General features: G+C 43.5%; 1 protein-coding gene across 1 annotated transcript in view; it reads left to right on the top strand.

Moving 5' to 3' along the window:
• TMEM114 (transmembrane protein 114) overlaps window positions 1-10,095 on the top strand; it is a 73,743-nt gene extending 63,648 nt beyond the window's left edge. The window contains exon 3 of the mRNA XM_011961376.1: window positions 9,841-10,095. Within this exon, the coding sequence (XP_011816766.1) occupies window positions 9,841-9,851 (11 nt within the window). The 3' untranslated portion in view covers window positions 9,852-10,095. The remainder of the gene's footprint in view (window positions 1-9,840) is intronic.
• The last annotated feature ends 2,578 nt before the right edge of the window (window positions 10,096-12,673 follow it).

Raw genomic sequence — 12,673 nt, 5'->3', positions numbered from 1 at the left:
AAGGAAAGAAGGAAAGAAAGCGTGCCTCTGCAGAGGCAATGGGAATGCATTTCAGGACAAGGAAGCGCCTCCATGGAGACAGAATCTGGTCTAGAGTTCTTGCTTAACCCCTTTGGAGAAATCCTGGTTGATACATTCTGCCCTTCCTTACTCCTCATCCTCCACACAGCTGCTGGGATGGTGTCTTTAATGCAAAAATCATGACAATTTTCAGCTCAAAAATTCCTTGACGACTCCCCCTTTCCCCCAGCCATATTTGCCATCAATGAGACCACACGATCCCTCAACAGAATTCCAGAAAAGAGCCTGAGAACACATACCTGCAGCAACCATTATATGCAGACTGGATAAACATTCTAATGAGTCTTGTACATACAGGTATTTTATGTAATGCTTAGATACATTTACCCAAGGCGCAGTTGGCTGTGGCCTTCCCCTGTCCTCCCAGCTAGCTTTAGAAATAAACGCAGCCCAGCCAAATAAGAACAAGCAAAAGCTATTTATTCAGAGCTTGCCATAGCAAAGGAGTCAGCCAGCATCACTTGCGTTTTGGCAGACACTCAAAGGTAGATAGAGGAGAGGGAAACCTTTATTGCCGAAGAAAAAGAAGACTCGGTGTGCTCTGATTAGAGCTGTTGTCATGGGGAACCTGAAGGTGGGATAATTAGAAGTGGTCATCTGCTGTGATCTGGTAGGGGTGTCTGTTTAGCTTTCTTGGGTTTATCCCCAGTTGGATGCAGGGACAAAAATTTTAGGGAAGCTGTCAGTTATTTTTGGAATCCTGGGCATTTGGGACTGATTGTTACTGGGGTTGTTGCCTGGCTTCCTGAACCAGTTGCTACATAGAGTGAGCGGACTTCCTACAAGTCTGACTTACAGAGAGCAGGCTGGTGCCCTGGGCTGGTTCCTGTAGATAATGTCCGGGCTGGTCGCTGCAGATAGTTGGCTCAGGGTTCTATATAGAGTCTGGTCACTGTTGGTACATTCAGTCTCTCAGGTAAACATGTAAATCTAAAGAGATCACATGAAATTCTTGGCTCCTCATTTATAAATGTTTACAATTACTGACAGGTGACAATGAGAAGGGATGCAAATTATCTGTGTTGATTTACTTAACAGTTTGAAATGAGTTAAGGGATTCTTTAATGTATACACAATCAATCTTAAACATCGTGGTGCATGTAAAAGTGTTCATCGGGATTGTAGGTATGTATTTATGAACATTTATGCTCTTAATATAATTGTTTTATTCATTTTGAACATTTCTTTTTTGTTTTGAGACAGGGTCTTGCTCTGTTCCCAGGCTGGAGTGCAGTAGCATGATCATAGCTCACTATAGCCTCCATCTGCTGGGCTCAAGTGATCCTCCCACCTCAGCCTCCAAGGCAGCTGGGACTACAGGCACACACCACCACACTCAGCTAATTTTTAAATTTTCTGTAGAGGTAGGGTCTTGCTATGTTGCCCAGGCTGGTCTCAAACTCTTAGGCTCAAGTAATCCTTCTCCCTCAGCCTCCCAAAGTGGTGGGATTACAGGCATGAGCCACCATGCCTGGCTGAGCATTTATTTATGAAATCAAAGGTTTCAGAATTTTAAGAAGGGTAAAATATGTAGGAAACCGATGAAACCATAGACGAAGTGGTAATATAGTAGGAGAAGGGAGATAAGGTAGCTCACTGGTTCTCAAAGTGTGGCCCCTCGATCAGTGGCATCAGCCTCATTTGGGAATTTGTTAGAAAAGCAAATTCTCAGGCCCCACTAATGATCGACTGAATTAGAAACTCTGAGAATGATGCCCAGCAATCTGTATTTGAGTAGCCCTCTGGGCGGTTCTGATACACATGAATATTTAAGGACCACAAAATTAGATTAACACATCAAAATGTAACTTGACAGCAATAGATGATGATGATGGTGATGATGATGATGATTTTTTTTTTAATACAGAGTATAACTCTGTTGCACAGGGTGAGTGCAGTGGTATAATTACAGCTCACTGCAGCCTCAACCTCCTGGACTCAAGCAATCCTCCTACCTCAGCCTCCCGAGTAGCTGGGACAACTACAGGCATGTGCCACTATGCCTGGTTATTTTTTATTTTTGGTAGATAAGGGCTCTTGCTATGTTGTCCAGGTTGGTCTTGAACTCCTGGATGCAAGTAATCTTCCCACCTTGGCCTCCCAAAGTGTTGGGATTACAGGTGTGAGCCACTGAGCCTGGCCAACAATAGATTAGTGATCAAGAACATAGGAGAAGGAGAAGAACAACTAGAAAGAAAAGAGAAAGGGTGCAACATAGGCCTGATTAAACAAAAGACAGGAGCATCTGATAAAACAGGTCCACGAGTTATAACCACACTGGAAACACGCACTGTGGAAACTGCATTTCAATGCCAAGCCTCACAAGATAAGATATTAGGGAGAGAGACAGACAGAGAGAGAGAGAGAGAGAGAGAGAGAGAGAGAGAGAGAGAGAGAGAGAGAGAAAGGAAAGATGTTGAGGAGAGAAGAGTAACCACTTGGAATAGACACATTCATATTTTATTCATATCTCTGAGGGGAGCATTGTATGTTTTGCTGGGTGCAGCTATTTTTCAAATGTCTGTAAATTTGATTGGGTTGAACAAAGTACAAATTAATTTAAATGCATCACTGAACTTACTATGACTTTTGCTGTCATGTGTTTTTCTCAGTCGATTTGCACTGAGACTACTGCCATGAAATCTCTGAACACTGAAAAGGGGTCCCCCTATGTAAAACAGTTATAGACCAGTGGCCTGTAGGGTAAAGTCTAAACTTATCAGCAAGGTCTGTTCCTAAGTGTCTTATGAGCTATCCTTCCTTGTCTCAACAGGTTGGTTGTCTGCTGATTGCTCATTCACGTGTATCTTTTAGCAGTATCAAGTCACTTGACATTCTTAAAATTCAGCAGGTTTTGTTTCTTCTACTAGTGAACTCCTACATATCTATTAAGACCCTGCTCAAATATCACCCCCTTTACTTCCAAGTAAACAAAGTACTCCTTGAGTGAGGAGACCATGTGTTTTCTTCTGTATATGCACAGGACCCAGCTTCATGCCTGGCTCAGTTAATGCTCAACACATATTTGTTGAGTATTCATTGACCACTTAGACAAATTATACCTATTACTTATCCAAAAGGTGTGCTTTTTCTGTTAAATAAGACATAAAGCAAGCATGAAAGGACTTGCATATATCCTTTACTTGGTCTTTGCAGTTTGCCTATATAAAGTTGTTTGCTATTGATGAGTCAGTAAATGGGAAACAGAAAACAAAAGCAGCAACAAAATCACAGTGAAGGAAAAAGAAAATCAGTCAACAAAAACAAAACCTAGGCTAATACTGTTGTTATTGTTTATCATGGCATTTAGTTTTGAGCTTCCTGGCAGTCTAGGCAAAAGGAAAATATTGAATTACATAAGCCAGTTTGACCAATGAATCACAGTGGTTTATGAAGACAGGTGCATGGTTTTTTACGCAAGGAATTTACTGTGTAGGTTCCTATGTTATTGACAAAAGGTTACTCCAGTAGCTATAGAGAATATTTATTTGTTCATTCTTCAAATATTCTTTCAGCACATGTTCTGTCCTGGACATTGTGTGGATCTTGGGCTATAGAAATGAGTGATACGTTCACATTCTACAGGAGGAGAGAGACAGGTGGGTTTATGCAATATAGGGTGATACAGTCCATGTTAGAAGGAAGGTCAGGAGGGTCTAGGAGCCCAAGGCAGAAACCTTGGCTGTCATTGAGAAAGGAAGGCTCTGGGGAAGAGAAGACATCTGAGCTGAGTTTTAGAGAATGAGTTGGGTTGGCCAGATGAAGTTTTGGTGGAGGGGTGTCCTGGTAGATAGAACATCAAGTGTAAAGTTTTGGAGGAATGAAGCATGGTGCAAGGTGCGGCACTGCATGATGCAAGCGACTCAGTCACACTAGGGCACTTGGTGGGGAGGGGAAGCAGGTGAAATTGACAAGGTAACAAGCAAGTGCCACACCATGAATTATCCCCAGTGACACCAAAGGACCTTGGTCTTTGGGTTCTGCAGGGCAGGGCAAGGGGGAGCTATAAAAATAATTTAAATAAAAAAGTGACATAGTCAAAGTTATGTGTTTAAAGATGAACAAATGTTCCTCATGCCGTCTCTTCTTAGTCCCCCACTGGGGCCCAGCTTTGCTCTGTAGGCAATCTGCCTGATCCTAAGTTTCTTCGCTACGAGGCCAAGCACTTCGGAAACACCGAAGCCTGAACTGACATCAATTATGCTGAAAGGGGGAAAAATTAATTAAAAGTTTTCGAAGGGCCGTGTTCTGTATTCTTCTCTATTTTCGTGTTATCAGCAACGCTTCCTTTTCTCCTGGCTGGGAGTTATTACAGTATAACATTTTCATGTTGCTTGTAGGGTAATTATGTCAAATATATGGGAGATGATAAGCGGCAGTTTGTATTATTCTGTGATTAATCTCCATACATTCTGGCATTTCAATCTGGTCTAAGAAGACTACATTTGCTAAACTCTGGTGCAGAGGGAGGATGTGGGGAAGAACCGGGAGGACTGGCGAGTTGAGACTGAGGAGATTCTGGTTGGAAATATCCCAGTTCCCTCAAAGAACCCACCAACCCCAGGCTCCAATTTCCCTGTTCCTTCCAAGCCTCATTAAGAGTAGTGCTTCTGAAAGTGCACCTGGCTTGCTTGTGTACAAAGCACACTCCTACCCCCTTTGCTGGCCTCCCCCACCCCAAACCCACAGAATCAATATTTAGAATGTTATAAAGCCAAGGAATTTGCATTTCCTACCACTCCCTGCCAAATCGTTCTTACATGTTTAGAATTTTTGAAAAGCAGGTCTAGCTCTGTCAGACCCAACCCTTTGCAAACCTGAAATCGGATATGAAAGTTTTCCACAATGGTGCTGGAGGAGCAGACTTGGGAATTTAGAATGACCTGGGATGACCCAGGGAGACCCTTGCATCTCCTTATCTGGGTTTCTTTAAAAATGTGAAATAGATGGAATTGGTTTATTGTTACCCAGAGGTAGGATAAGGCATCTCTTGCAAGATGTTAGAACAGGGAAAAGAACATTTCAGTAGAGGTTCTAGACACAGAGTTTGGGAATGAGCCCTGCAGTTGGAACAGAGTCTGAAGCAGGAGAAATCTTGGCAGGGAAAGTAGAGGGGTGCCTAGTTTCACATCCTCCTTGGTCAAGGGACCCCCCGCCCTGAATCATCCTCAACATCTCAACCAGAGAGGCTGATAGCAGACGACTTCTCCAGGCACACAGTGCTGTGCTTCTGCTGCATTTCAACCTAACGTTGGGGTGCTTTTTTTTGAGACGGGTCTCGCTGTGTCACTCAGGCTGGAGTGCAGTGGTGCGATCTCAGCTCACTGCAACCTCCACCTCCCGGGTTCACGCCATTCTCCTGCCTCAGCCTCCCGAGTAGCTGGGAATACAGGCTCCCGCCACCACACCCGGCTAATTTTTTCTATTTTTAGTAGAGGCAAGGTTTCACCGTGTTAGCCAGGATGGTCTCGATCTCCTGACTTCGTGATCTGCCCACCTCGGCCTCCCAAAGTGCTGGGATTACGGGTGTGAGCCACTGCGCCTGGCCGGGGTGCTTTTTCTTGATCACCACGCTGTTCTGGTTTCTGAAAGCTGCCTCACAGGGTGGTGGATCCCTTAGAGGTAAAGTTCATATGGGGCCTCTGTGTTACATCTCTCTAAGCCATTCCCACTGGGGCCGGACCCCTTTGTTCCTCACCAGCCTGACCTCTTGGGCCCTGCAGCATTCCAGAATCTTCCCAGTTCCCAGGTGGAACCCTCTGCCAAGTAACCCCTTACACAGACAGGCAAAGAATATTGTGGCTTGTGTTGAATTCTCTTTAGTTTATGATTTATTGATGGAGAATATGAAATTTTCATTAAAACAGACTGCTGTTTCTCACTCATTTGTCGCATTTTTAATTTGTATTTTAAAACATTAATAAAACTGACACAATTATTTTTCAAAATGTCAAATATATTGAAGACATGGGACTGGAAGGAAGCTTCCTATTGTAGCAGAAGGAGGCATTGGTTCAAGAAAATGATCTCCTGGTTACACTGAGATCTTTCCCCTTCCTGAACCTTATGGGCAGATAAATTGTCTCTGAGTTCTTAACAGATATCACTGTTTACAAAGTACTTTCATTTTTAAAAAAATCCTGAGATATTATCCAGTAGTGCTTGGGGCGGTCCTGGGTTATGTCTGTGGTCTTAGTATTATTAATAATGTACCCCTGGACTGTTCTCATTTGTATGACAAATTGTATGATGTTCTGAATCCAAGACTGCAAGGGGTCTTGACTTAGACATAACTGGTTCATGTCCTTGGTAGCCACATGACCTCAAGCCTGTTTCCCCATTTGTAAAATGCAGAAAATAATAGCACCAACTTCATGGTATTGTCATGAGTTTAGATGATATGATATAATATGCCTGGCATATAGCAAGAGATCAATATACGATTACTGCCACCATATTTGTGGCCATTATTATCATTAGACCCTGCATAGGGCTGGTCCCGACTTTGCTCTCAGCCTCAACTCACTCTACACTCCCCATTGTGGCCTCTCTCTGGCAACTCTGGACTTCTTTCAGTTTCATGTGTATGTCTTTGCCACAGGGACTTTGCACCTGCTGCTTGATCTTTTAACCTGAGTCCCTTCGCAGCTCAAACATTATTCCCCAGGGAAGCCTGCCCTGGTCTCTCTCATTAGATCAAGTCCTCTTGTCAGCTCTTGAAACATCCTACATCTCTCTTCTGTAACAATTGTCATTGTCAAAATTTAGCAGTTATTCGTGTGATTCTTTGGTTTATGTCCATCTCTCCCTCCAGTCTGTAAGTTCCAAGAAAATAGGAACTATGTCCGTCTGTGCTTACCACTGGTTCCCAGTACCTAGTGGAATGCCGAGCTATAGTGAGTGGTCAATAAAAATTGGTTCAATGAGTGAGTTGAATTTCACTGCTTCCTGACTCATCAGTTCTACTTCATCTGTTCCTATTAATGCCCAAGTCTCCCCATCTTTTTCTGTATCTTTCATTGACTATCCAACCTTGGATAAAATGGGTGCTATTATAACAGTAATAATAGCTGAGATTGTTGGAGTGCTTGCTATGTGCCAGATATTTTACTTGCATTATTTTTTTGGAGACTTACGACAATCTGATGAATTCAATGCAATCATCATCACTCTCATTTCACAGATGAGGAAACTGAGGCTGAGGTAATGATACCCAGCAGGTGAGTGACTAGCTGGGATTCCCGCACAGGTGGCTGGACTCCAGAGCTCCTGCCTCTAGCTGAGACTGTTCTGTTCCTCCTATAAACTATCTTATGAGAAAATAGTTCATCACTGTATCCTTAATCTCCAGCCAAGTGTCTGGAATATAAGGAGTACGATAAATATGTACTCAATAACTTGATGTTTGAATGAATAAATAAATTCTGATTATTAAATACCGTATTTGTGGCCCAGCATGGCGGCTCAAGCCTGCAATCCCAGAACTTTGGGAGGCTGAGGACGGTAGATCACTTCAGGCTGAGGTCAAGAGTTCAAGACCAGCCTGGCCGACATGGTGAAACCCCATCTCTACCAAAAATACAAAAATCAACTAGACATGGTGGCACCTGCCTGTCATCCCAGCTACTCTGGAGTCTGAGGCAGGAGAATCAATTGAATCTGAGAGGTAGAGAGGTAGAGGTTGCAATGAGCCGAGATTGTGCCACTGCATTCCATCCTGGGTAACAGAGCGAGACTCTGTCTAAAAAACTAAAATAATAAAATAAATGGCATATTTGTGAGTTGTAATTTTTTTAAAGTTATTTTCGTTTTTTTTTTCTTTTTTAGTTTAGGTTTCCTGTCATAATCTGGGATCGCCATGGAACATGTGGCCTATATGAACAATGTCTGTCTTGTTTGCGGTGGGGAATAAATAGTTAAGGATCTCCGGGCCAATTGCACGCAGGGTGCTTCCAGCTGGTGTAACCTGGAATCCCAGGTTGGGATCTGAAAGAGGGAAGATTCAGGGGTAGCTTTCCTCTGAAGGGAGTCGGGGCGTGGGAGGATGGAAGGAGAGGGTGGTGTGAGGCTGCGGGGAAGATCCACCCAGGCATCTGAGCCTGCTTGCAGGAGGCAGAGCCCTCCTTCGGGTCTGACGAGGGTTAGAGAGAGAAGGAGGCTTTGTGGAGCTGAAGCCGTCACTCGGGCCGGGGGCAAGTGTTCTGGGTAAGTGGGTCTTGGGCTGGGATTCTGCTTTTAGCTTCCCTACCTCCCACCCCTCAATTCCCTTCTCAGAGGAAAAGGACCACTGAATCTTGTGTCTTCCAGATCCCATCCTGGAATTCCAGATCATATCAGCTGGAAGCACCCTGAGGGCAGTTGGCCCAGGGATCCTCAAACAGTTATTCAGCACTGCCCACAAGGCAGACGTTGTTCATGTGGATCACATGTTCCATGGCAATGCCCAGATTGTGACCGAACACCCAAACTGAAAAAAGTGGAAGTAACTAAAAAAAATCGCAGCTCACAAGTATGCTATTTAATAATCAGAATGTATTTATTCATTCAAACGTCAAGTTATTGAGTACATATTTATCGAGCTCCTTATATTCCAAGCATTTGACTAGAGGTGGAGGATACAGTGATAAACTGTTTTCTCAAAGACACAAATAGGTACACTATAAATGACATAATTTAAATATCCCACAAATTTATCTACTGTATACAAATAAAATACATACATACACACACATATGCAATGAAGTATATACAACTTGAAAACACAGCATGGCCGGGCGCAGTGGCTCACGCTTGTAATCCCAGCACTTTGGGAGGCCAAGACAGGCGGATCACGAGGTCAGGAGATCGAGACCATCCTGGCTAACACGGTGAAACCCCATCTCAACTAAAAATACAAAAAATTAGCCGGGCGCGGCGGCGGCCGCCTGTAGTCCCAGCTACTCGGAGGCTGAGGCAGGAGAATGGCGTGAACTCGAGAGGCAGAGCTTGCAGTGAGCCAAGGTCGCGCCACTGCACTCCAGCCTGGGGACAGAGCAAGACTCCGTCTCAAAAAAAACAAAAAACAAAGAACAACGAACAAAAAAACCCCACAGCACACTCATTCTTTGTCTAGGTTCATACAGTCATATGGTCTAAAATTCCATGGGAGCTACAATAGAGTACACGATGACACTTCTCTCTCCTCCCTTGGGTCTCTGTCTGCCCACTGTCTTATCTCCCAGCACAACCAGCACCATCAATTCTTTGGTTTCCCCTCCAGAGCAAATATGTTTATCTTTTTTTTTTTTTTTGGAGATATGATCTTATTCTGTCACCCAGGCTACAGTGCAGTGGAAAGATCATGGCTCACTGCAGCCTCGGTTTCCTGGACTCCAGTGAACCTCCTACCTCAGCCTCCTGAGTAGCTGGGACTACAGGCAGGCACCACCATATCCAGCTAACTTTTTTTTTTTGTAGATACAGAGTCTCACCATGCTGCCCAGGCTGGTGTCGAACTCATGGGCTCAAGAAATCTACCTGCCCTGGCCTCTCAAAGTGCTGGGATTACAGGTGTAAGTCACCACACCCAGTCTCAGGGCAAAAATGTTTAAATATTGCCCCCCGCCGCCCCCGCCACGACACCTTTCTTTTTGTTTTCTCTCCTGTTTTACACAAATGGGAGCAAAGTAAACAGTGTTCTAACCTTGTCTTTTATGCCTATACATATCTTGGAGGTGGTTCATATCAGTACACAGAAAGCTTTCTTGTTTTTTTTTATAGCTGCTTTTTGATAGCTCCACGGATGTCAATCGTGAATTATTAACAGGAAATCAATAGAATGGAAAACTTCTGCAGGGCTTTCCTGTTATGGAAAGAATTTCCTGGTATAGAACAGGACGGGGGAGAAAACCAGATTGTAGTTTCACACCATATGGTATCATATGATATTATCATGGTTATGACAAATAGAATCTACACATATATGTGAATAGCTATATGGATTGGGAAGAATGTTTATTAAAATATTAACATCAGCTATATCCCAGTGGCAGATTTATTATCATATGTATGTGTGTGTGTATGTATATATACACACACACATATATATATACACACACACCCCATATATATATATATATGCTGTGTTTTTTTTTTTTTTGAGATGGAATCTTGCTCTGTCATCCAGGCAGGAGTGTAATAGTACGATCTTGGCTCACTGCAACCTCTGCCTCCTGGGTTCAAGCCATTCTCCTGCCTCAGCCTCCCAGGTAGCTGGGACTACAGGCATGCACCATCATGCCTGGCTAATTTTTGTATTTTTAGTAGAGATGGGGTTTCATCATGTTGGCCAGACTGGTCTTGAACTCCTGACCTCAGGTCATCTGCCTGCCTCGGCCTCCCAAAGTGCTGGGGTTGCAGGTGTGAGCCACCATGCCTGGCCTGTTTTTGTTTTTTGAGACAGGATCTCACTTTGTTGCCCAGGATGGAGTGCAGTGATGCAATCACAGCTCACTGCAGCTTCAAATTCTGAGCACATGCGATCTTCCAGCCTCAGCCTCCCAAGAAGCTGGGACTACAGGCATGCACCACCACGGTCAGCTAATTCTTACATTGTTTGTAGACATGGGGTTTCATCTTGTTGTCCAGGCTGGTCTCCAACTCCTGGGCTCAAATGATCCTCCCACCTTAGCCTCCCAAAATGATGGGATTACAGGTGTGACCCACCACACTTGGCCTGTATTTTTAATAAAAGTAAAAATGTGTGATTCCTACAGCCACGACAAAGGAAATATTATCTTTGTTTTGAAACAAACAAGTGCCCTTCACACCTGCTCTGCCTTTTACTACTGCTGAGGGTGGATAATTAGACCATGAACAGCACTGATTCCCAGGGCCTCAACTGTGAGTCCTCCCCTTTTTCTTAGCTCAGTGCCTGGCACATGATTAAAACATGGAAGCAAAAAACCCAAAACAAACAAAAACAAACAAAAAACAACAACAAAAAAGAAAAAGAATAAGTATCTGAACTTAAGGGAGCAAGAATGGCTTTGTCAAGGGACCTTTGAGTTCACTTTAATTTGCTTTACCAATTCATTGAAGACTTCATTACTTGAGCTGATTTTAGTAATGGATTGGTTGTGACTCTCCCCATTTCTAGTCATTATTCCCTAATGTTGAGATACTGAGGTTGCAAGCCTTCACCCAAGTCAACCTTCTCATTTTAGAGTCGAGGATGTTCAGTCCCTCAAAGTTCCCGAAGAAGACGTCAAGGCATGGTGAAGTTAGCTATGTAGAAATTATTATATGAAGAGCTTTCAAAACATATGAGTACCTGGGGGCTAAAAATAATCAAATGTGTTGTTAGAGATGAAAGAGTTGGGATTCAGGACTTGTTTCAACCCCTTCCGTTTTTTTTTTTTTGAGACAGTATAGCTTGGTCACTCAAGCTGGAGTGCAGTGGCGCAATCTTGGCTCACTACAACCTCCGCCTCCTGGGTTCAAGTGATTCTCCTGCCTCAGCCTCCCAAGTAGCTGGGATTACAGGTGCACGCCACCACACCCAGCTGATTTTTGTAATTTTAGAAGAGATGGGGTTTCGCCAATGTTGGCCAGGCTAGTCTCCAACTCCTGACCACAGGTGATCTGCCCGCCTTTCCCTCTCAAAGTCCTGGGACTTTGAGGCATGAGCCACTGTGCCCTGTCCAACCCCTTCATTTTTGATGCTTTTGTCTCTCTCTTTGACCACGAGGACTTGAGAAAACACTTGTTCAGGATCAAACCAAAGAGCCAGGGCTAAAACCTGGATATTATGATTCTCAGCCCTGGGACTTTCTTCAACATTGTGTTCCATAGACCCCAGGCAGCACATGAAAGGTGGCAGGGCTCCCTACGCAGTGAGTCTTCCATACCTTCACCTTTACTTGACTTGATGAGAATTATGCAGGAACCAAAATTCACAGGTGACGTTCCCACGATGAAGGATTGGCTGCAATGCCACATTCATCACAGAACTCATAAGAGCAGTGCCTACAGTTTGGAAATCCTTTTTCCTTGACAAATGATATATTTCATTTATTTCCCATGATCTTCTTGCATTATTTCAGTATTATTAATACTTGGCAAATATATTAAAAAAGTAATAAACTGGCAATTATGATTGTGCTACGGACCCCAAACTGCAATTATTCATTACGTTTCAATTATTAACTTCCCTTCAAATGTCTTTCAGCGAAGATTGTAAGAAGAAAAAAAAATCCCGATGAAGCTCTGTACCCTGGTTCCTGGAGATCTATGTTTCACTCTGACTTGACATTTTTCTGATTTATCTGCTATCTCAGGGCTATAGGAATCAAAATAATAATAAAAAAGTCCTCGCTACTTAATAAACAATAACCATCAACACTTTATATTTATATAGAGCTTTTTAACTCTTCCTGGTGCCTTAGTATCTATGACTGCATTTTATTTCAAAACTAGGCTCATGAAGTATGTGGTTCCAATATGTGCCCCTGTTAATTGATGGGGGACACAGAGACACATAGAGACTCAGAGACTAGGCACAGAGGACACTCAGACGGTGAGACTTCCCACCACTCACACCCTTCCACCACCA

The sequence above is a fragment of the Colobus angolensis genome, unplaced genomic scaffold (genome assembly GCF_000951035.1).
Source record: "Colobus angolensis palliatus isolate OR3802 unplaced genomic scaffold, Cang.pa_1.0 Scaffold55, whole genome shotgun sequence".
In the NCBI taxonomy this organism is placed as follows: Eukaryota; Metazoa; Chordata; class Mammalia; order Primates; family Cercopithecidae; genus Colobus; species Colobus angolensis.
Note: the sequence above shows the minus strand (reverse complement) of the source record. Positions and strands in the feature narration are given on the sequence as shown.